The sequence below is a fragment of the Monodelphis domestica genome, chromosome 1 (assembly GCF_027887165.1).
Source record: "Monodelphis domestica isolate mMonDom1 chromosome 1, mMonDom1.pri, whole genome shotgun sequence".
NCBI classification, from domain to species: Eukaryota; Metazoa; Chordata; class Mammalia; order Didelphimorphia; family Didelphidae; genus Monodelphis; species Monodelphis domestica.
Genome location: NC_077227.1, coordinates 153,071,128 through 153,096,854, shown reverse-complemented (window position 1 = coordinate 153,096,854; position 25,727 = coordinate 153,071,128). Strand labels below are relative to the sequence as shown.

The 25,727-nt window shown below is 36.6% G+C and overlaps 1 protein-coding gene across 3 annotated transcripts in view; it reads right to left on the bottom strand.

The window, feature by feature from the left end:
- Positions 1-25,727, bottom strand: part of RAB8B (RAB8B, member RAS oncogene family) — a 113,353-nt gene that overhangs the window by 20,075 nt on the left and 67,551 nt on the right. The window contains exon 1 of one of the 3 annotated variants that reach the window (XM_016426526.2): positions 18,403-18,521. The exons of the other annotated variants lie outside the window; for them this stretch is intronic. Within the exon in view, the coding sequence (XP_016282012.1) occupies positions 18,403-18,436 (34 nt within the window). The 5' untranslated portion in view covers positions 18,437-18,521. Of the gene's footprint in view, positions 1-18,402; positions 18,522-25,727 lie in introns of those variants that run through there. 3 annotated transcript variants of the gene reach the window in all.

Below are 25,727 nucleotides of genomic sequence, written 5' to 3'. Positions count from 1 at the left end.
AAAAAAAGTCATGTTAATTTCAAGAAAAGAAAAAAAACACAGATTTCCATTGGATTTAGCATTCTCCAACTCTCTAGAAAATATATACACAAAGAGAATGTGAATGGCATGTTTCCTTTGAATAATATAAATCATGGTGAAGAAAGGAATGTTACAAACTTTAGCATCTCTAGATAAATGCAATACATGTATAAAGAGCCTATAATTTGGGGAGAGTAGGAAACATGTTCTTGAAATAGAAACCAATATTAGCTTAAATTATTGATTTTTTTCCTAGTAAAAGGAATGGAACTTTCCAAGATTTTCCCTTTCTCTTCTCTGATCTGACCACTTATGATCATAAGTTCCCTAAAGAAAGGAGCCATATCTTTTAAATCTTTTTATTTGTTTCAATCCCTAGCAGTATGTACTCAATTATACATAATAATATTGATAATAATAAAAGAATTCTGAATTAATTAATTCTAAGTCCAAAATGGTACCAGGGTAATTAAAAATTTTTAAGTGCTTTGCATTAATATAGAGCTAACAAATATTGCATCTCTGTTTTATGTACTATCAAATAGTCTTCATCCTTAAATTTTAACTACCTACCTTATTTAATTACCTTAGGTCCAAAGACAATTGGCAGATCTAACAGACATTGTGGGAAAACTATTTGGGATTCTGGCTTTTTTTAACCTCCCTCTTTTGATTACTAATGCAATGAATACTTAAATAGCTCAGTCAAGAATTGCTAACACTTAACAAGTATCAGCTTATTACCTTAAACTGCTGCTCATTTATTATAAGTAAATTAAGCTTTTAGGGTAGCAGTTAGTAAATATGAATGGGTAAATGTGTAGTAAGTAATCTACCAAATCTTTATCTGTTTATACAATGGCATTGTGATAATTATGCACTGCTACATCTTACATATAAAGTTTCTAGAGGCTATTCCACTTTTATATTCAACCACTCCACAAAAACTATGTTAATACCTTGGAAAAAAATGAAAGAATGTGAAATCCTGTCAATAAAGTAACCAACCACGATGTGTATATGTATGTACATATGTATATATTTGTAATGAGTTTTGTTTTTCTTACTTTCTCAGTTGGTGAGAGAATTAAGAACAGAAAATAAAACTAAACTGAATTTTTTTTTTAATGAAGCAAGAGCTAAGGAGGAAAGATTTTAAGGACAATAGCTTAGAGCTAAAAGTGGCAAACCTTCTGAGTTATAGCCTCCAAGAAAATTAGAATGTACCACATGTACCAAAAAGAAATCGATTCCATGAGACAGCAAGAAATATTAAAAGAAAGTCAAACAATTGAATAAATAGAAAATATAAAATATATGATATCAAAAACAAGTAACTTGGAAAATAAAAGATCCAGATGAGAAAAAAATTTAAGGGACTCCTTGAAAACCATATCAAGTCAATAACTGTTTATTAAGTGTCTCCTTTGAAGATGCTAGAGGCAGCTAGATGGTCCAGTAGGTAAAGTGTAGTCAGCAAGATCTGCCCTCAGATATTTTTTGAGTGACCCTAGGCAATTCCCTTAACCTTTGCCTGCCTCAGTATTTATTATCTATAAAAATGGAGATAATAATAGCACCTTCTTCCCAGGGTTCTTGTTAGGATCAAATCAGATATCTATGAAACAGTTACCACAGTGCCTATTATGTAGTTGGCATTAAATAACTAACCTTTCCTTCTATGTACCAGCCACTGTTGAGCAGTGAGGAAGCAAAGAAAGGCAAAAGACCTCTACTCTCAAAGAGTTCCCACCCCCTCGAGAAGAAGATAAAATGTAAACAATCCTATAAACAAGATATATTCAGGATAAACTGGAGATAATCCAAGGGAAGGGTCTATTATTATAGTGGTAGTCTCTCAGTGATCGAGAATGACTATTGTCTTTGTGCAGTTTCATCTACGGTGTATCCTCATGTGGCTTTGGAGTCCAAAGGCTGAGGCGCAAAGTTTGTGGCACATGGGGCATGGAACTCCAGTTGTTACGGGAGGTGCAGGTGTTGCCTGGTGTCGGCGTTCACGCGCAGCGGCAAGATGTCAACGTCGTTCATCTTCAAAGGAGGTGGTGGCATGGTTAATGTGGGTTCGCCAGCTGCTTCTGACAGAGGCAGCAAGTTCTAGTTGCTTTGGTGTAATGCCAGCCCACTTCAAGTTGGACTTTAGCTGATCCTTGAATCTTTTCTTTGGTCGGCCTTGTTTCCTGAGTCCAGCTGACAGTTCACCATAGAATACCTGTCTTGGTATTTGCTATGGGTCCATGCGGATGACGTGTCCAGACCATCGTAGCTGGGTTTTGAGGACCATGACTTCGATGCTGGTGGAGTTGGCTCTGTCGAGGACTTCCTTATTGGTGATTCGGTCCTGCCACCGGATCCTCATTATTGACCGGAGGGAGCGTTGGTGGAATTGCTCCAGCGGTTTCATGTGCTTCCGGTACAGTGTCCATGTCTCACAACTGTACAGGAGCGAGCTGAGGACCACTGCGTTATACACTTTGAGCTTCATCGCAGTGCTTACACCTCTGTGTTGGAGGACTTTGCAGAGCAGCTGCCCAAGTGCCTGGCTGGCCTTTTGGGTCCTGGCATTGATCTCGTGGTCTAGGGACCCGTCGTTGGCGATGGTGCTGCCCAGGTACTTAAAAGTGTTGACGTTAGAAAGCTGCGTGCCGTCGATTGTAATGCACGGCTGGTTCATTGGCCTCCCTGGTGCAGGTTGGAACAGCACCTCTGTTTTGCTGAGGCTGATAGTCAGGCCAAACAGTTTTGTTGCGGTGGAGAACCTGTCCACAATGGTTTGGAGATGATTTTCTTGGTGGGCCATGAGAGCACAGTCATCTGCAAAGAGAGCTTCCAGGATGAGTCTCTCTGTTGTCTTTGTTTCTACAGTCAGGAGGCGAAGGTAAAATAGTGAGCCATCCAGTCAGTATTTGATGTAGACGCCCAGGTCTAGATCCATCACAGCATGTCGTAATACTTGGGTGAAAAATAGGTTGAATAGTATCGGAGCGAGGACACAGCCTTGTTTCACGCCATTGGAGATGTTGAAGAGATCGGAAGTCTCTCCACCAGATAGGACTTCCCTTGTCATGTCGACATGAAAGAGCTGGATCAGTTTGACGAATTTTGCTGGGCAACCGAGCTTGCTGAGGATCACCCACAATGCATCCCTGTTCACTGTGTGGAACGCCTTTGTCAGGTCTATGAAGAGAATGTAGAGACTCAGGTTCTGCTCAAGGCATTTTTCCTGCATTTGCCTCACCGTGAAGACCATGTCAATGGTGTTGCGATCTGGTCAGAAGCCACATTGTGATTCAGGCAGGTTCTGCTCTGAAACAGATGACAAGAGTCTGTTGAGTATAACACGGGCGAGGATCTTTCCAGCAGTGGAGAGTAGTGAGATGCCTCTGTAGTTGTCACAGGCTGCTTGTGAGTCTTTGTTCTTGTATAGGACTACAATGGAGGCATCTCTGAGTCCTGGGGGCATGTCTTCCTCTTCCCATATGCTGGTCAGCACTATGTGGAATGCCTGGAGCGTCTTTCCATTTAAGGCCTTGTACACCTCGGTTGGGATCCCGTCTTTACCGGGTGCCTTGCCTGCACTCATTTGTTTAATGGCTTTTTGGACCTCCTCTATTGAAGGAGGGACGTCAAGTTGTTCAATGGAGCGGTTTTGGGGGATCTGGTCAAGGACACTTTGATCGACTGAAGAGGGTCGGTTGAGAAGCTGACTGAAGTGTTCTTTCCACCTGTTGCTGATGCCTTTTTTATCTTTTATGAGAGTGTTACCATCAGAGGATAGCAAGGGAGTGGTGGTGGGTTTTAATGGCCCATAGACAGTCTTGAGGGCACTGAAAAATTGTTTGTAGTTTTTCGTATCAGCAAACCACTGGATTTCTTCTTTTTTTCCCACCATCGGTCTTGCATCTTCCTGATCTCACACTGCGCCGTGGCTTGGAGAGACTTGAATCTGTCCTTTTTAGGAGCAGAGTTTGGGTTATTTTGCCACTCCATAAAGGCTTTGTTCTTCTTGCTCAACAGGTCTTCAATAGCAGTGTTGTTCTCCTCGAACCAGTCCTGGTGGTTGCATTGTTTTGGGCCTTGGACTGCCTTTGATGTTTCCTTCACTGCATCTCTGAACTGGTTCCATTTCTCGGTTGAGCTTCCAGTGAGTGGTCCCTTGGCAGACAGCTTGTTGTCCAGGCAGGACTAGAATGTTTGCAAATAAGATGGATCTCTAAAACGACTCACGTTGTAAAATGCACGAACTGTCTGGGCATGTTTTGGATGGCGAGGCACAATGCGCATTTGAAGAGTCACTCTAACCAATCGGTGGTCTGTCCAGCATTCAGCTCCTCTCATGGCTCTGGTGATCTTTACATCCTGGATGTCTCGCCGGCGTACAATGATGTAGTTAATGAGATGCCACTGTTTTGATCTTGGGTGCATCCACGTTGTTTTATATTTGTTCGCCATTCTAAACACAGTGTTCGTGATGCTGAGTTGAAACTCTGAGCATTTGCTGAGTAGCAGTAGGCCTTTGTTGTTCATTTTGCCCACGCCGTGTTTGCCAAGCACTCCTTTCCATCTTTCATGGTCCTGGCCAACACGGGCGTTGAAGTCTCCCAGTAGTATCAGCTTGTCATTTGTGGGCACTGAGTGCAGGATGGCACTCAGGTCAGAGTAGAACTGCTCGATGGTCTCCTCTGTGCTGGTCAGTGTTGGGGCATATGCGCTGATGATTGTGGCATACCGGTCTTTGCTGAGAGGCAAACGGATCTTCATGAGCCTCTCGCTGATGCCCATAGGCAAGTCTGGCAGCTGATTGAGCAAATTGGTTTTGATGGCCAGGCCAACACCGTGGATTCCGTCTTCATTTGAGGCTCTACCTTTCCAGAAGAAGGTGTATCCAGTGGTGGGTTCGCTGAGTGATCCCTCTTCTGGTAAGCGTGTTTCACTTAAGGCTATGATGTCGATGTTATATCGCGCCAGTTCTTTACCGATTAGAGCTGTTCTTCTTTCAGGTCTTGGGGTATTCTCTCTATCAAGTAATGTCCTGATGTTCCATGCTCCTAGTAGGAGTTTCTTTGTATTTTTTCTTTGATTTCAACCGCTTAAAGGGATGAACCGCCAGCCGTGGTGTGCTGACCGGGTGTTTGTAGGGCAGGCAATGTTTGGGACACCTTTTCTAGTCCCCTCCCTTGATTAGGGTGAGCAGTGCTGTCCTAGAGAGGGCTGCTCAGTCGCCCAGGATGCTGCCGAACCTCCCTGCTGCCCACAGGGCCGAGCGACCACTGGTCCGTGGGCCGCCTACATGCAGGATTGTGACTACAACTGCCAGTGGTCACCTCCACCTGTTGCGTCGTCACTCTCCCATTGCTGCAGGTCTTGAAGAGGGTGGACAGGGTTAGGATAGATGAGTGTGCACAAAGATACTTGTGCGTGAAAGAGATTTAAGTGGAAAAGCCGATGCACAGAGACAGTCCCACTCTCTCGGCGTTGGAAGCCTGGGTCCAGTGGCATGAAAAATTGTTACGTCTGGAGACTTCCTCAGCTGCATTAGATGGCCGTGTTGTCTTTTGTGCTACAACATGCCCTAAGCACTCCACAGTGCTTTGCTGCATCACCCTCTCAGCTGTTGAACCTTCTTATTGGTTTCTTCCGCCTGTTCAGCCGAAGCAGTCTTCACATGCTGGGTGAGCAAAGCCCTGGTTCACCATGGGTCGATGACCCGATGGCTACCCTCACAAGGTTTGGCCGGCCTGTTGAAGCTGTTGCCTGGGGTGTGGCTGTTGCCACATGCTAGCAGCTACTGGGAGCCACAAGTGAGAGTTGGGTGTCAGGTGGGGGTCAGAGGCTGGAGAGCTGCCCTAGGAGGGCATGACAAGCCCTCCATACCAGAGATACTACCCCTCTCTGAGCACCCCATACACCCCAGTCTATTATTAAGGGGATCAGAAAAGGCATTTTTTAGAAAGCAGAATTTTAGCTGGGACTTGAAGGATACTTGGGAAGCCAGGAGACAGAAATGTAGTGGGAGAGAATTACAGTCATGGGAGACAGTCAGTGAAAATGTATGGAGTCAGGAAATGGAGCATTATGTGTGATAAAGAGCAAGGAGATCTGTGTCATTGGATCTTTGAGTACAAAGAAAGGAAAAAGTGTATAAGTTTTAAAGAATGGAAGAGGCCAGGTTGGTTATGAAGGGCTTTAAAAGCTGGAAAGTGTTATATTTGATCCTGGTGGTAATAAAGAGCCATTGGAATTTATTATATGGGAGTTGGGGGCAGTGACATGATCAAACCTGTGCTTTAGGAAGATCAGTTTGACAAAAGAGAGGAGGAGGATTGGAGTGGAGAGAAATTTGAAGCAAAAAAGCCAACCAGCAGTCTACTGGAATAGTATTAGAATGAGGTGATAAAGGCAGCTAGGGTTACTCAGTGGATTGAGAGTCAGGTCTAGAGATAGGAGGTCCTGGATTCAGATTTGGCCTCAGATACTTCCTAGCTGTGTGTCCTTGGGGAAGTCACTTAACCCCCACTGCCTAGTCCTCACTGCTCTTCTGTCTTGAAACCAATACACAGCATTAATTCTAAGATGGAAAGTAAGTGTTTAAAAAAAATTTTTTTTGAGAATGAGGTGATAAGGACCTGTGCTGGGAGCCATCAGGCCATGACACCTTGACAAAGTCACGCATGGTATCTAAGGAGGCCACAAAGTGGCCCTTGGCAAGATGTGATTGCCCACTTAATCTCCCTTGCATGACCTTTCTCATTAATATCCCTTACCTACGGAATTGACATGATTATTATTTCCCCTAGTCTCAGAAGGAATAATGCAAAAGCAAAATACCTGTACCCTAATTCTCTAAAATATCACCAAAACCCAATATATATATATATATTCTACTACTACTACTATGTAGTAGTAGTAGTAGTAGTAGTAGTAGTAGTAGTAGTAGTAATAGTCTCTCAATAACCAAGGATGACGATTGTCTTTGTGCGCTTTCATCTGTGATGTAGATGAGTGTGCACAAAAACACTTGTGCGTGTAGGAGATTTAAGTGGAAAAGTCGATGCACAGAGACAGTCCCATTCTCTCGGTGTTGGAAGCCTGGGTCCATTGGCATGAAAAATCATTACACCTGGAGACTTCCTCAGCTGCATTGGATGGCCGTGTTGTCTTTTGTGCTCCAACACACCCTAAGCACTCCACAGTGCTTTGCTGCGTTGCCCTCTCATCCGTTGAACCTTCTTATTGGTTTCTTTCGTCTGTTCGGCCAAAGCAGTCTTCACATGCTGAGTGAGCAAAGCCTTAGTTCACCAGGGGTCTACAACCTGATGGCTACCCTCACAAGGTTTAGCCGGCCTGTGACTGATGATTGTGATAAGTAACAGAAAAGGTAGGAAGATATCTCTAGGATATCCAGTTTGAAAAGCTGGTGATGAAAGACTGAAGATCAGGAGAGTTTGGAGCTGGATAAACAAATCTGAGAATCATATGTATAGAAATAATTGAATCCATGATAGTAAAAGAGATCCCTAAGGGAAATCCTAAAGAGAGATAATAGAGCCCAAGAGAAAGCCCTAAAGGATATATATAGTTTTTAAGGTTAAATTAATATTAATAACTCCAAGTATTATGTTTTATAAGATTTATTAGTAATCACTTGAAGTAGAAGAAATAAAAAAATAGAAGTACAAAGCTTAAGTATGACCATGTGAGTAAACTTTCCTGCCAAGCTCTCCCCATAGCCTCCACAGCCATGTTCCAGGAAGAAGAGAAAGAGAGGCAGGGTCACACCCAAATTATATCATCCCTACATTAACACATAGCATAAACACACAAATGGGATCCTGGATTAAAGAGTCCTGGGGAGCAAATTTTATCCACACAAGCCCCCCTGTGATTCCATTGGGAGGTGAGCATTTTGGAATCTCCTAGATTTACTTGGCTAGTCTCCCCAATGAATCCTCACACATAAGCAGCTTATGTCTCTAAAGATCACTTATTAAAGGTGCATATAATATTGCACTTTCTAAATGCATAATTTATTTGCATAATAATTTGCATAATAATTTGGGGATAAGAGAGAAATAAAAGAGAAAGATTGCTCAGTGCACTGACAAAAAGCCAATTAGGGGGCAATCCCCTTTGGCATAAAAGTTTACATTCAGAGTAAATGCATTCAACCCCTGACAGTTCAATTCATTACATCCCAAAGTTCATTCTGGATCTTTTGATTCAGTGTATAGTTTCTGCAGACATCTCCATGGCGCCTTTTCCAAACAATTCACTTTCTCGATTTGGGGAGTTAGCAAGTTTCTTATCCAAAAAAATTTCTCCAAAAGATTTTAAACTTAGCATTATAGGATAATAATACAGGTTAGTGAGTGTGACCAGGAAGAAGATTCAGGAAAGGAAACTGAGAAGGATCAGTCAGATATATACTGGAACCAGGAGAAAGCAATATAATGAACCTAGACAGAAAGAAGTAAAAGAGAATAGGGAGATCAACAGTGTCAAATACTAGAAAGAGGTCAAGAAAAACAAGGATTAAGGAAAGAACATTAAATATGTTGATAATAGTTAAGTCATTTACATACAATCATCATACATTATTGTTTTTATTGTGTAGTGTACAACCTTCTCCTGATTCTGTTCACTTCACTCTCGTATAACTACATATAAGTCTTTCTAGGGTTTCTGACATATGCCACAACTTATTCGGTCATTCCTTAATTGATGAAAATCCCTTCAGTGTGCAGTTCTTTGCCACCACAAAAAAAAACTGCTAGAGATATTTTAGAATATATTCTATATTCTATAATAGAATATTATAGAATAGAATAATAGAATTCTATAATAGAATATAGTTACTGAGACAGTAATATACTGTTGGAGAAACTATGAACTGATTCAACCATTCCAGAAAGCAATATGGAACTAGGATTCACAAAAACTATGTATACCCTTTGATCCAGCAATATCACTACTGGGTTTGTATTCCAAAGAGATCAGAGACAAGGGAAAAGAACCTACTTGTACCCAAGTATTTTTAGCAGTTCTTCTTGTAAACTCAAAGAATTGGAAATTGAGGGGTTGTCCATTTCTTGGGGGGTTTGATGAACAAGTTGTGATATGGTGTTGTAATGGAATAATATTGCACCACAAGTAACAGTGAATAGGATGAGTTCAAAAAAACCTTGACAGATTTATATGAAGTGATTCAAAGTGAATTGTGTGGAATCAGGAGAATAATATATACAGTAACAGAAATAGTATACAATGATCAGCTGTGAAGGACTAAACCATTATCAGCAAAGCAAATGTCCAAGATAACAAGGGACTCAAGATGAAAATGCTATCCACAAAAAAAGGAACAATTAAAATCTGAAAACAGATCAAAGCATGCCATCTCCCACTATATATTCTTCATGAGATTTTTATTGTATGTGTGATGTATATCTTCTATCTTGGCATAAACAATATTACATAAAGTATGGATATAACTTAGGTTATTCACTGTCTGGGGGGTGAGGAAGTGGGTGAGTGAGAAAGGGATGGGAGGGAAAAAATCTGAATTTTAAAATGTCAAAAAACAACTGTCAAAAAATTGTTTCTACATGTAAATCAAAAAATGGAAAAAAAGTTTTTTTTTTAAACCTACAGTTTTATTTCCTTTTTCTTTGATCATCTTAGAAAACAAACCCAATAGTGGTATTACTGGGTCAAAAGGTATACATAGTGTTATATAATTCCTGATCAATTTCCAAAATAGTTGATCAGTTCACAGTCCCACTGACAATGTATTAGTGTCTCTATTTTTCTACATTCCATCCAGCATTTGTCATTTTACCTTTTTATCATTTTAATCGATCACATAGATGTGAGATGATATCTCAGAACTATTTTGGTTTGCATTTTTCTAATCAATAATGATTTAGAGCATATTTCATATAGTTATATGTGTTTGATTTTTTCATCTAAAAACTAACTGTTCATATCTTTTGACCACTTATCAATTAGGGAATGGCTCATATTCTTAGATATTTGTCAAAGTTCTCTCTACATATTTTTTCACTTATTTTCAAATTTATTTTATTTTTTCACCAATTACATGTAAAAAGTTTCCAATATTTTAAAAAGAATTTTGAGTCTCAAATTCTCCCCCTCCCTCTCCCCACCCCAAATGAAATGGTAAACAATCTCATATGGATTTACATGTCCAATCATGTAAACCATTTTTCCACATTAGTGTTTTTGTGGAGGGAAATGAACAAAAAAATTAAAGTGAAAAAAGTATGCTTTGGTCTTGATTCAGACTCCACCAGTTCTTTCTCTGAAAGCAGATTTAATTTTTTTTTATCATGAGTCCTTTGGTATTGTTTTGGGTTATGTATTGCTGAAAATGGCTAAGTTATTCACAGTTGTTTATTATACAGTATTCCTGTCACTGTGTACAATGTTCTGGTTCAGCTTATTTCACTCTGCTTTAGTTCATGTAAGTTCTTTCAAGTTTTTCTGAGCTCCTCCTGCTCATCATTTTTTACAGCACAAAAGTATTCCATTATAATCAAACTATAACTTATTCATATATTCCCCAATTGATGGGTTTCCCCTCATTTTCCAATTCTTTGTTCCCAGCAAAAAGAGCTGCTTTAAATAATTTTTGTATACACAGGTTCTTCCCCTTTCTGTTTTTCCTCTATATATTTTAGCTACAGAACATTAAATATGGTAATTAAGAGGTTATATATAAATTTTTGAATCATCTGTATAACAATGACAATTAAATGCAAGAGAGCTGATTACTTATCAAGCAAGAAAGAATAGAGAAAATGACTTAGGGTGACCAAGGCATAAATGGTAAAATACAAATATGTCCTAGGAACAAATAAAATGGACCAGTTAATGGCAGAGTAAGGACTAAATCTCAGGACAAAAAGGTCCTGACTTACAGACCAAGAATTTTATTCACTGTTTCTTTCTGAAACTGCTACTTTTTCCTTGTATGATGTTGAGCAAGTCACCCTCTCTGAATCTCCATTTTCTCATCTATAAAGTGAAGGTAATGGGCTAGATCAGTGGTATCAAACTCAAATAGAAATGAATCTCCATGAATGTATATATAGACTTAGAAAGCCACAGAATAGCATGATCTCTATTGTACTGTATCTGTATTTATTTTGACAGACATTTCCCAATTACATTTTAATCTGATTTTAGACAGGGAGTTTTGTGGTCTGCCTGACTTTTGTACTAGATCATATCTAAGGTCCCTTTAAGCTCTAAGAGTATAAATGAATGTATTAAACATTTTTATACACCAAAAACTACTGCAAAAGTTATTTTGGAACTATTATTTAGGTTTATGATCTATAGGAATGTAAGTAAATATAGTTTTGTCTTAGATTTCAGAGGGAGGGAGGGAGGGAGGGAGGGAAGGAGGGAGGGAGAGAGAGAGAGAGAGAGAGAGAGAGAGAGAGAGAGAGAAGGGGGGAGAGGAGAAAAATGAGGGAGGGAGGAAGGAAGGAAAATCTGGCTGAATTTTTAGAATATAATTTCATATTAATTTAGAATGAACATGAACAAAATAATACATTTCAAATTGATCTCAATGTAAACACAAAAGGAAAAAAGGTTGTTTATAATTAAACTAATTTAAGGATCTAGCAAACAATTTAAAACAGAGGGAATACTGGATACAAGACACATAATGGGAAAACTAAGGAAAATAAAATGAATTAGAAAACTTTAGATAATTCTTCTCTCCATTTATTTTGTGATAGGAAATGGCAAGCTGAACTATGTTTACAACATAAATTGATAGTGACATATACTACCACTTCCTGTGAAACAAGTTATGTATATTCATCTTAATAGTAGTTTCCTACTTAGTACTGAATTAAATATAATATCAGACATCAAGGGTGGGCCAGCTATAATAGTAAATTCAAACCATACTGGCAAGAAGCAAAAAATTAATATGTGAATTGTAAATATGAAAGGACTTTCTTATTTTTGTTTTGAGCCATAACAACATGAAAGCTAACTGCCAAAACATCTGAGTTAATAATATAGCTAGGCAACTAAAAGCATCTTACAGATTAAAAGGTAAATTATTTACTTAACCCTCAATTTCTCATAGGAAATAAATCACATAACAACTAATAATAAAAACATAAGCACATACCCAGTTGGGGATAAAGGATCTCTAAAACACTAAAAGCATCAGAATGTCAAAGAGAAAAAATATGAATAGCAAATAAAATACAATCTATATTTTATAAAAATTCAGATAAGGGTCAGGCCTAGAGTCAGGAGGTCCTTGGTTTAAATCTGATCAATACACAGTATTGATTCTAAGATGGAAGGTAAGGATTTAAAAAAAAACATTCAGATAAGAATGCTAAAACATTTAGAAAGGGTTAAGATTTTTTTAAACCTATACAACAAAGTTTATTTGGTATTCCTATTATCATTTTTGAGGATGACAAAACTGATGCAAGACAAGTCTCTCACAAATTTTATAAATGTGTTACTTACTGCTATTCAGTCTGAAAGAAGTAAGACACATGCTAATGTCAAAATATTCACTTTAGAACTGATCATTAAGTAGATATTTTGCCTTCTGCAAAATTCTTGAAAAGCATTAATATTTGTCAAATATTCAAATTCTGACTAAAGTTCTTTGTAAAATAAGACTTCGGGGGGGGGGGGCAGCTGGGTAGCTCAGTAGATTGAGAACCAGGCCTAGAGATGGGAGGTCCTAGGTTCAAATCTGGCCTCACCCACTTCCTAGCTGTGTGACCCTGGGCAAGTCACTTAACCCCCATTGCCTAGCCCTTACCACTCTTCTGCCTTGGAGACAATACACAGTATTGACTCCAAGATGGAAGGTAAGGGTTTAAAAAAAAATAAGACTTCGGTTTCTTTCCCCACCATAAATTCATGACAACCTGTAACAAAGAAATTCAAAAACAAGACTAGTGAAGTTTGCTTTTTTTCTCTCGATTCATTACTTCTCACATAATGTACCTTAAAAACTAGAAAAGTATTTGAATCTGTCTTCTAAACAAGAGATTTTCTTATTTATACTTTCTGCATAAGGATTAGATACTACATTCATCTAAGCTAGGTTCCTTCAAAACTAGAAGATGAAGTAAAGTCACTTCCTTATGCCTCATTACTATAAGAAAGTACAACTGGCAAATCACTGAAATTATCACTAGAAAAAATAACATGTCAATGGCATTTCCTCCAAATATACTGAAACTAATTTACTGGATTCAAGCATTGAATATGTATCACACTTTCCACTAATTCTGAAATAAGTAAAATATAAGCAGGAAAAAAAAACAACAACTGTGAACCTATTCCACATAACAAAACTAAACAGAACTGTTTAGATTTTACCAAAGAGAAATTTTTCTTAAAAGAACATCAGGGGGGCAGCTGGGTAGCTCAGTGAATGGAGAGCCAGGCCTAGAGACGGGAGGTCCTGGGTTCAAATCTGGCCCCAGACACTTCCCAGCTGTGTGACCCCGGGCAAGTCACTTGACCCCCATTGCCTAGCCCTTACCACTCTTCTGCCTTGGAACCAATACACAGTATTGACTCCAAGACAGAAGGTAAGGGTTTAAAAAAAAAAAAGAACATCAGTCAGGATGCATGCTTTAAAAATCAAATAAGAAATGGGTCTGAAATATTACCTGTTCCATCGTTTTCTAGGGAAAATTCCTAAATTCCTTACCCCTGTAAGTATTATTTTTATACCTTTGCAAAAGATATAAAATCAAATAATCTGCCTTTCCTAGTAAGTATAATTCAGCTATTGAGAAAAGGAACATTCTTTTAAGAATGTATAAACAAATGTCTGGAATGGAAAAATAAATGAAGTCATTCTACCACCCTATCCAAAAAGAAAGCAGTGCCAGATGTGCAACTTAGAATGCTAAGGATCCTGTTAGCCTCTTGATGCAAACCAGTATCACTGTCACTAAACTGATGCAAAATTAAGCAGCACTTACAAATCTACCATGGCTAGTATAACAGATGGGTAATTATAACAAGCTATTGCTGACTAACAAGGTTAAAACAAACAGATGGAACACAGGCAAGTGAAAGGATGAGAGAAAAATCAACATAAAGGCATAAAGCATAAAGGAATATATTTTCCAATTAGGCAATAACCACAACTCCTTTTTTCCTCCTTCCTCTCTTCTCTTTAGCTCACCTTCTTCACTTTACTACAACTATTAATAATGATAATATAACACTAATTTAATATTGGTAAAGCACTTTGAATATATTGGCTTATTTTAAAATTCAAATCTCTACTACTCTAATACCTCTAATTATTCTGATATAAATATAATAATCTTAGTGTATAATATACAGGCAATCATAGTATAATAAACTTACACAAGCAATTATATATAGAGAGTAATATGTTCCAAAATAATTTAAAACACACTGTTTTCTCATCCTTGGGGTGATAAAGAATTCTTCAGTACAGTAGAATCATAAGAACTGTATGATGCTGTTTGCTTCTGTAAAACAGATAGGCGATATTACATACTAGATAGATGCAAAGAGAAAATCTTTCGAGGTAGCTAAATGGCTCAGTGGATTGAGAGCCAGGCCTAGAGACGGGAGGTCTTGGATTCAAATGTGGCCTCAGACACTTCATAGCTGTGTGACCCTGGGCAAGTCACTTAACCCCCCCTGTCTAGTCCTTAACATTCTTCTGTCTTGGAACCAATACATAGTATTGATTCTAAGATGGAAGGTAAGGGTTTAAAAAAAAAAAAAAAGAGGAAATCTTTACTTCAATCTAAAACACCAGTCATTAGTTCTTACTGATAGATTATACCTCTGAAATTTAGCAAAAAGCTCTGCTTGCTAGTCCCTCCCCCAACCATATCCCATAGCTAATTTAGTCTTATGAATACAGGTAATAACTATATAAAATATGAAAATCAATGAGGTTCCAAAATATTCTTTTAGGGGCCTTTATATTCTTTATTGACAGCCATATGACACCAAGCCAAACTATATTCATAGGTACCTATTTGAATAAAGGAATCCTATATAATCATCCAATATTGCACATGACAAATATTCTTCATCCAGCTGAGAGCACTATTTAGAAGTCAATTATTTCTATAGGGGCAAGAGAAGAAAATCTGCTTTAGTAAAAACTGAAGTGTCAAAGCTGGATCATTCAAGTTTGTTTTTTTGTTTAAATTCTAAAGAAGTATCCTCAGCATTTATAAGAGAAGTATCCTGTTTCTTCCAGCTCTCCCTGAAATTTTAGTTAAGAAAATCCTCATACATTTATCCATTTATTTATCCATATCCATATATCCTTTTATCCATATATTTCAAAATGTGTAGTTATTTCCAAACAACTGGGCCTCTCTCAGTATCAAGATCACTGAATAAGTCTTCATACAGAGCCTCTTGAGCAAAAAGAAATAGGTAGTTGGTTTTTTTTAAGCACAGTATAGGGCTTAAAAAATCAAATATCAGGAGTCCCCAAATTAAAAATACTTACAAATTATACCTATATATAAACCAGTTTTTATACTCTCAAGGGACAATTACTTTTTATTTCCCTGTTCAGAACATCTAGATATTAACTGGCCTACAGAGATGTCACCACTCAACCTAATACAGAGAGATGACTTTCTCTCATGTAGATATAAAATAGAAAGTTGTTACTGGTGCTCAGAGATAACTGCCTTTAAACCCTTGTGCCACACAGTCTATGTACCTGGGATGCCTAGAAGTGGTATTTAGAACGTACTTTCCCAATGAAATAATGTTATACAGTGATTAAATATAGTATTTATGCTATTTTTGTATGTTTCAGGTACATTATCAGTTAAACAGACTTTTGAGGACTGGCCTAACACCCTATTTATTGTGTAACACATTTTACATATTAGAAAATGTGTTCTGAGTTCCAATCCTCTAACTTACAAAATAATTTGAGGAAGAACTTATAAACACCCTCAGTGGGGGAGCTGATTATTCACTAATCAGATCATTTATAATACTTTGCTCATCTGAGTTCATTTGTCTTACTTAGCAGTTCATTTTGTTTTGTTTTGTTTTTCATTTTGCTAGTACCAGCAAAAGTGTGTCTGAGTTTACAGAATAACATTATAATGCAGCTAATGAAGTGTTACTTATGTATAGCCCAAGTTAGCAAGCATTTGTTAAGCCCCTACTATGTGCCAGGTACTAGGCTAAGCAATGGGGGTACATAGGTATTGCCCTCAAGGGACTTAGGACAACATACAAACAAGTATGTACAAATTATACAAAAGACAAATTGGAGATAATCTCAGAGGAAAAGCATTAGCATTAAGAAAGACTTGGAAATCCTTGCAGAAAGGAGAATTTTACCTGAAACTTCAAGGAAGCCCAGGGAAGTCACATGAAAGACAAAACAGAGAGAGAAGTAAAACTTCAATTAAAAATATAGGATGAAGGAGAAACTTGAAAAATAAGGATTTCTGTAATTAACTTACAGTATAACTTATTAACCATTTGCAACTAATATAATGATTACAAGAAGGGAAAGGGTAAACCAAGTCCTCCTTAATAAACTGAATCTAGAGTTTAAAGACAACTCTGTTGAATACTGTGTTGGTAATCTTATCATACCATAAAAGTCCCAAATGACTTTGCAGAATTTCCCTTTCTTCCTCATTCTGTATGAAAAGACCCCATTCTCAGGAATCCTTATTATAATCATACTGGTGAGGGGTTTTGTTGTTGTTTTTAAAGAATGGAGTACAATAGGAAAAAATTAATCTAATTCTTTGGGCATGGGTGAGAAAGAGTTGTCACAGCTTCTTCCAAGGAGCACACGCACACGCACACACAGAGGCATAAATATGATTCTAGAACAAAAGCAAAGAGGAAAAAATAATTTTCCTATACTTGAAAGGTAGTTTTAATATTATATGCTTAAATTTGCTCATAGATAGTTCTTTACTTATTAAGAATTTTATTAAACATGCTTAGTAATGCCCTAACTATAACAAACAAAACCACCCATTCACATGATTACTGTATTGGACAAGATGCCATTTTAAAAATGAGAATCAAGCCTGAGGCAAGATTTCTACAGTGAGCTGTCACAATTTTAGTGAGCTGAGGTTGGGTATACAATAGTCATTCTGTCAGGAAGTGCATCTATGAGTGATGCAAATAAATTAAGAAATATGGCAATGACTATGTATTTTAGACCCCGAATGGTGCCCAGGCATATTCAGTAGAATGGAGTTTGCAGAGGGAAAACATAATAATGAGTATCAGAAACCCCCAAAAAGGACATAACTATCAAGTTTTACTTCTTTAGAATAGAAATTCTAAGCTAACAAGAAGAAAGTAATATAAACTCAGTGCATTAGAAAGCCATCTAAAGTAGTTAATCCAAATTATGATAAGCAAAGGCTTCTGTAGTACTCAGGAGAGAAATTCATGTTAGTTTCTAAAATAAGGAAGGTTTCTCATATAGAGATTATAGAACAGAAAATGGGGTCCTTTCTGTTTTCATTTTAATTATATAGCAGAATATATTTTTTATTTTTGAAACAGTAAAAACTGATAAAAGTTGCTCCTAGAGGAAAAATAAACTAAGTGAAGGTTATTCTATTTTAGTAAACTGTAATGGGGACGGTTGAAGAAAATCAAGTTGTCTAATGAAAAGATTTAAAGATAACATTCTATGTTTCACTGTTTTGAGTATGTATTATTAACACATGCTATACTGGGGAATGATTTTTAAATGATTTTCTATGATACAAAACTCCTTGCAATAATTCTGCCATATCAACATATAAGCATATAATTATCTCCCCCAAACTTAGGGTAAACAAGAAGCTTTCGTCTGTCACAAATAACAAAAATGGTGGCTGTGATTTTTCACTGTTCTGTTTAGAAAAGCTGAATTAGCTTTTTGAAATTGAGATGCCATATTAAAAAGCTGTCACTGAAACAAATACCAAAACATCCTCCTCCACCCCTGCCATTTGCTCTTGTGAGCTCTCAATATTGTAATCTTGGCAAATATGAAATTAATTCTTAATCCCACATTATTGTAATATTATATTATATGGAGTAGATAATATGAAATTTTAATTTTCAAAGACTGGAATATTGAACCTAAGGTTATGATATCCACTACAGATAAATGTAGAATCTCATACTTTTTACAAATCAACTTTACAATGGAAAAAGCATAGGGAAGACATGGTTAAGGAGAAATCTGCTGAAAAAGACAAGGGGAGTTTTAGTGGACTACAAGCTCAATATATATTAAGTCAGTAAAGCAATGAGAACCAAAAATAAAACAAAACAACCAACCTAATGTGATCTTTCTCTGGATTAAGAGAGACATTAATTCCTAGGACTCAGAAATTGAGTCATCCCTTCCCCTTGGGTCAGACCATGTCAGGAATCCACTATTCAGGTCTGAGCTCCATTAGTTTAAAAAGGATATAAGTTAGGGGGCATCCAGCAGAGCAATTAGATGCTAAAAGGTCTTGGGCCCATGTGCTATGAGGATATGATGAATGAATGAAGACATTTAACCTAGAGAAGGCAAGACAATTGTCATGTGAAAGATGTCATAGAGGCAGCAGCACAGTTTAGTGGACCAGGAACCAGACTTATGAGCTGGTAACTTTGGATAGTGTAGTTTCAGTTGAATGATGGTCAAAAGCCACATTCCAAAGGGTTTAAGAGAGGAACAGAAGGCACTAAGTATATACATGGCTTTTTCCAAGTTTAGCTGAGAAGTGAAGTTGATACAGGATGATAACTAGCAGAAATGGTAGGATTGGATGTGTTTCTAGGCAACTAAGAAGAAGGCAGTAGGTAGGAAAAGGCTGAAGATTGTGGACAGAAGGGGATGATATTGTTGGCAATCCACTAGAGAAGTCAGGAGAGGATGGGATCTCACATAATAGAAATTTGTTGACCTTGGCAAGTAGAAGGACCATCTTTTCAACACAGTTGCAGATTCTCATTTCTATTAAGGCAGTACCCTTTCATACATTCCTCCCCAAAACACACCTATCAGACTCACTTCTGCCTCAGTGATTTATTTACATGGTTCTCTCTGTGAGAATAATTCTCCTGCCTCTTTCTCTTCATAAAAATCCTGTATATTCTTCATGGCCCAAGGATTTCTCTCATCACATGTTGATTTCTCAGTTTTCTGAACTCCAAGATTACTTAAAGAATCATACAATATAACTCTCAGTTGTTCTACTGTTTTGATTATTAATGTTTAATTTTTTTTATCTCCAAGGAAATGTGAAGATGGGATTAACTCTCCCCTGCCCATTTTTAGATTTAATCACCAGAAGCATATACATCCCACTTACACTTGAGTGGAGGAGGTCTGTGACCCATGTGTGCAATAGTGGGTGATGAATCAGAATCAATTGACTGCCCCCTGGGCAGTCTAAAGCAAAGCTTTAGCTGTAATTGGTACAGGTAAGATGGTAGGAAATCACAGGAAGTGACAAAAAGGAATGGTCTTTAAAATATCAAGAACTTCCTGTGAAGAGGTCTTTGCACTGGCACATGGGTGAATGAAAAAGGCTGATTTAATTTCCTTGGCTTTTCTGTAGGCACTTGCCTCGAAGGGGACCCTCATCTTGGAGGAGGTCCCATGGCTGGAAGCCTTGTTTAATTAACCTCTGTGCCCCACCTTTGCTGGGGACTCTGAAGCCCTGCCTGGCTCTCTCTCTCTCTCCCCAACCTCTCCCCTCTCTCCCTCTCCCTTTCCCTCTCATTTTCCTTACTTTCACTCTCTACTTGTAAATAAAACTATCATAAAAGTCATTCCGACTTTAGTAATTAATTTGGAATTAAGTAATTAAATTCCCGGCAACCTTATTCTTAAATAATTCAGTACAACCATAATTTTATCCCTTACATTCTGGCCCTTACAGAAATTATAGCATAATACATTGGCTTAACAGAGATGATCAAAAAGAGAAAGTATGTGGAAAGAATGGATCACAAAGAATGAAAACAATGGATTATTAAATTTCTTGAAGTTATCTACCAATAGATAGTCATTCATTTAGTCATTAACTAATTTTCTTAAAACTCAGATCATCTATATCCAAACAAATGCTACTAAAATCTATTTTGGTGACTGATAATTTAAAATTAAACATGTAGGTCTCTTTATGATTTCAAATTTGATATTAAAGATTTTATTTTAAAATTAGTTATAGGAAACCAAATTCACAAAATACTAGAACTAAGCACAGAAATTGTCTTGATCTTCCAAAATAGGTACCTCAAGTGACAATGTAGTCTTGTAAGATGGAGTGAATAGCACTTTGGGTTTGGGAGTGAGAAGACCTATATTTAAGCTAGCTGATTAATCATAGGCAAATTGCTTAACCTTTTTTTTAAAACATGTTTTGTCATTGGAAAAATGAGAATAATCATCTTTCCCACTACTTATATCACATATTTTGTTGGGAAAGTGCTTTGTAATGCTTAACATGATAGAGAAATTGAAACTGTCACTTCTTAGGGAAATGCAATTGAATTTAAAACTTAGTGATTATTATTTAATGTCTGTTTAACACTTTCTGAGTTATTTTAGCTAGGACTAGGTATAAAGAAAAGGGTAAGACAGGAATTCATGTATGCTTTGTGCAAGGAATAAGAGCATTTTTATGCAGTACATATTGGTGAGGGGAAAAATTTATACTATAACCAGTAGCAAAACTCAGAAATAATGTACCCTTAGTGGGCAATTATAACTTGTAAACTCCACAAAAGGCAGGAATCATGGTTTATCTAGCCAGAAGTCCTTTTTTTTTTTTTAAATCATGGACCCTTTTGGCCAACTGGTAAAGCCTATGTATCCAGCATTGGTCAAAAAAGATGTCTTAAGCATTTACTATGTGCTAAGGACTTCGAATACAAATACAGTACAAGCAAAGAGTCCTCACCACCCTTAAAGATTTTACATTCTAATGGAGAAAATAAAAGAAAACTGAAAAGGGAGTGGATAAAGGTACCTCACACATGCCAGAGAAAGTCTAGAGTGCAGCCTAGAGATGAGACATAGCTGACCTGGGAGACTTCCTGAAATGGAGGTTCTGGGAGGAGTCACCCAATTAGAAGGGGAGGAAGCGGGTAGTGGATACTTGCAATGTAGGAATTCCAAGCTGTGGAATGAGTTTCCTTCTCAGAATAATGATTTTTTATGTGTATAATATAAAATACAGAAAATTACAAAGGTTACTAGTTAGACTGAAAGAGTTACCAAAATATATTTTTTATTCAAAGATATTTTATTTTCCCCCATTACATGTAATAATAATTTTCTACATGTTTTCTAAAATTATAAGATCCTTTCATTCCTCAACTCAAAGATGGCAAGCAATTTGATCTAGGTCATACATGTATTATCATGCAAAACACACTTCCATAGTGGTCATTGTGTTGTAAAAGCACACTATTAAAAAACCCAAACACCCAAATAAAATCATAAATAAACTGATGTAAAAGATGTTTTGATCTGCATTCCACTACAACAATTCTTCCTCTGGAGGTAGATAACACTCCCAGTCATACATCTTACCAAAATATTTTTTAAAATAAGTATACAGTCCCCCAATTAAGATTCCATGAATAAACTTTCTATCTCCTCCAGTTGTGAAAGATGCTCTAGCATAAAATAAATGTTTAAATGTAAAATTGAACTTGGTCTTCTGAACACAAACTAAAACAAATGACAGGTCACTTATATTTCAGTATTCAACTGTGAAAAAAATACTGAATATTTACATATTTGAATTTTATTTTTAAGAAAATAATTTCCTAGTAGGGTTTAGATGAGATTTAAGGTACAAGTTAAACATTTTTCTATTGGAAACAATTGAGATGTTTCTGAAGTTTGAGTCCTTGGTTCCTGTATCTAAACAGCTGCTTGGTTTTTAGTAACTTTTAGAGATGCCATGGAAACTCATTTATTTCTGAAGTCACTGAATAGCTTTTCTGGTCCAAATTAAAGAGAATTAAAGACAGGTCATCAAGAGGCAGCTAGTAGATTCACAACACTCTGAGTCTTAATCAAAACAGATAATCAGGCCAGTAAATAAACCTTGGGTTCCTAAAAGCTGACCTGCTATACTAAAAAGTCAAGTCTCTTTTTTAGGGAAAGAATGGATTTTTCCTTACAAATGTAGTTAGTTTTAAAAGAAAGCCTACAAGCCTCCAGCTGGCAGACCACACTACATGGAGAATATTCAAGAAGTCAACCAAAGGTCATGTGCTTTTTTTTTTTTATTCCAAAGCTGATAAAAATAACACTCTAGCTTCTTTTGAAATGGATGAAAATAATAAGTAAGCAATTTTATCTCATTTAGTACATCATTTAAAGAGGTAAAGAGGTAAGTCTAGTATAGGCTTGGGACATTTGTTTTTTTGTTGTTTTTGTTTTTTTTTTTTTGCAGCAAGAAAAATTGGTGGTTAAAAACTAAAAGAGGGAAAAACTACACCCTTCAGATTACTCCTAGATCCATGAAGGGAAGAAGCAGTTAGCCATCCAATATGTGCAACAAAATTAAAGTGAGGAAAGTTAGCCCAGGGAAGTTTACCAGAAAGCAAAACAAAAAGCAATGCATTAAGAGAAATTAACAATGATAAGAAACTAAACACATTCCAGAATCAGGAGAAAAAGAACTCTAAGAAGATAAGTAGTCACTTATCCAGGGAATCCAAATGAAGTGGAAGAGTTTTTAAAAAATCAGTCCAGAGGGGTTATTAAACTAGAAATCGAAAAAGGCAAATCATGAAGGGGAATTACTTATTAGGGACAAGAAGTTAAACACAAACAAAATAAAACCATACTACGAGTGAAGTAATGGCGATTCTTCAAAATAAAGGTACTTCAGAAGGAAATGTAGTCATGCAAGAAAGCTTTTAAAGTTACATGATGAATTTATTACATGCTTAAAATGAAAAGCAAGACGTATATAGATTCAGTTTCATGGAAAAGCCTATTTCTCTGTTCTACTTTGTAGATGGCAATGCTCATTTTGTAAAGTTCTGAATTTTATTTTTGATGACTTCACCTCACACCCAGCAATTGGCAAAGACAATTAAAATGGGAATAGTCACTGTTGGAATATCAGCTATGAAAAGACAGGAAATGTAGAGCTATTAACGGGTCTGACCATTCTAGAAAGAAATATGGAATGGTAGTCTGCTTTAAAAAAGTGTCTTATGACTGAGGATGTACACTCTAAACAATCACTCTATTGCAAATATTAATAATATGGAAAAAGGCCTTGATCAGTGATACATGTAAAACTCGGTGGAATTGTTCGTTGGCTATGGGAGGGGGAGAGGAGGAGGGGAGGGAAAGAACATAAATCATGTAACCATGGAAAAATATTCCAAATAAAATAAATAAATAAACAAATTTTTAAGAAGTGTCCAAAATGTCCACATGCAAAGATTTCATTTTTAGGCATATACCTAAAGGCCAGCAAAAGCAGACAGGTCCCCAAGCATTAAAATGCTCATTACAACTTTTTTTTTGTAGTAGTATACCTGGAAGTAATAGAGTACTTGAAGTAGTTAACAAACTGGAAACAAAATAGCTCTGAAATGGCTAAATAAATTGTGATGAATAAAGATGAAGAAGTTATTAATACACTTTAAATGACAATGAATGTGGGCAACAAAGGCTTAGATAGTGAGTCAGTCCTGGAGACAGGAGATTCTGGGTTTAAATATTGACTTCAGACAGTTCCTAGCTATCTGACCCTGAGTAAGTCACTTAAACTCCAATTGTCTAGCCCTTACTGCTCCTCTGTTTTGGAGCCAATACTTAAGTAATGAGGTACGGTAAGGGTTTTAAAAAAAGACAATGAACATAAAGACTTAAGAAATATAGGAAGAAATATGAACTGATGCTGAGCAAAGCAATCACAGTCGATAAAATAATAATATAATCACAATGATGTAAATGGAAAGAATAACTATCACAACAAAATTTAACATGAATATTTTGAAATTAAAATGACTGAAATTGGCTCTAAGGAACAGAAGACAAAATGTACTTCCCTTAGAAATGGAACAGTACATATTCTGTCAGACTCAGTATGTTGTCAGGTTTTGTTGAGTTGCTTTTTTCCCCTCCCTCTCCATTTTATTTTTTGTTATAAGCAGCTCTGGCCAAACCTGACTCGTGGGTCTCTAGTGGTTTGGGCTCAGGATGGAAATGTAATGAAATACTTTAAGTCCATAGGACCTTTAACAAAAATAAATTTAATCAACAACAATTGGAAAAGTATTCAGCAAAGATAACAGTTTTAGTTTGACTGAGCGGTGCACATATTGTACTACATTTGATGTTTTGTATTGATTTACAAAACAGTGGAAAGTCCAGGGCTTTTAGACCTCTGCTGACTGAAAAGATAGATGAATTCAACTCTTAGTCCCCTGGACTAATTAAGTCTCAAGAATTTTACTGCTTTTTAAGAGAAAAAGCTAGCTTGGATGGTAGGGAATTTCCAGTTTGCTTAGGGAATAAATGGTCAATTTTTAGCCATACAATGAGGCCTTTTACAAGTTTCAATCAGAGATATTGCTTCTACCACAAAGATGTAACTTAATCAGTAGGCAAGTAAGCAAAGATATGTTCAGACATGAAGATGATATCAAAACTGAAAGTCTCAATAACAAATTTTAAGATAACTTTATTCAAGAAATACAGAATAGATACAACAGTTTGCTCCAGAGAGTTAAAAAATAGTTGAGTAAATAAAGTATTAGTTTATCCTATAGAGTGAAATGGAAAATTGGAATTTCCACCCCCATATCTATGTATGTATATATGTATGTATGTATGTATGTACATATATATCCCTAAGATTTATTATAGATATTATATATAGACAAATTAAATAGGATAGATTGCATCATTCTTTTAAATGTTTAATTTTACAACATTCTAAGTCTTCACCTTCTAAAAGTATATTCCTTTACCAGCAAAATGAATGTAAAACAAATGAGATAAGAAAATAATTATTCACAAATGAAAGAATTCCCTTTCTCACATATTATACTTTTCTTAACATACATTGGATAAAAATTCCTAAAAAGGGGGGCAGCTGGGTAGCTCAGTGGATTGAGAGCCAGGCCTAGAGACAGGAGGTCCTAGGTTCAAATCTGGCCTCAGACACTTCCCAGCTGGGTGACCCTGGGCAAGTCACTTGACCCCCATTGCCTAAAAAAAATTCCTCAAAAATAGTTTTCCCTTAATTTAAGTTTCATAAACTTTAATCTGGTACCTTATTTTTTTTATTTTAATGACCTTGTGTTTTAATATTACCTTCATTTCCCAAAATATGCTACCCCCCTCCCAACAAGTTATTTTTTATGACAGTGAATAAAAAATAGGAAGGAAAAGTATTTCAGCAAACTAACCAACAAACCAACCAAATCTAGGCATCAATTTCACAACTTCTCCAACAAGAACTATTACCATCTTATTTCACCTTTGCCAATTTGCTGAGGGTAAGGGGTTCAGAGTTATTTTTATTTGTATTTCTAATGATTTGGAGCAATCTTTGAAATGATTTTGGTTCTAAACTTCTAACAGCATATTAAAATTGAGAATTATAAGGACTCTATACTGT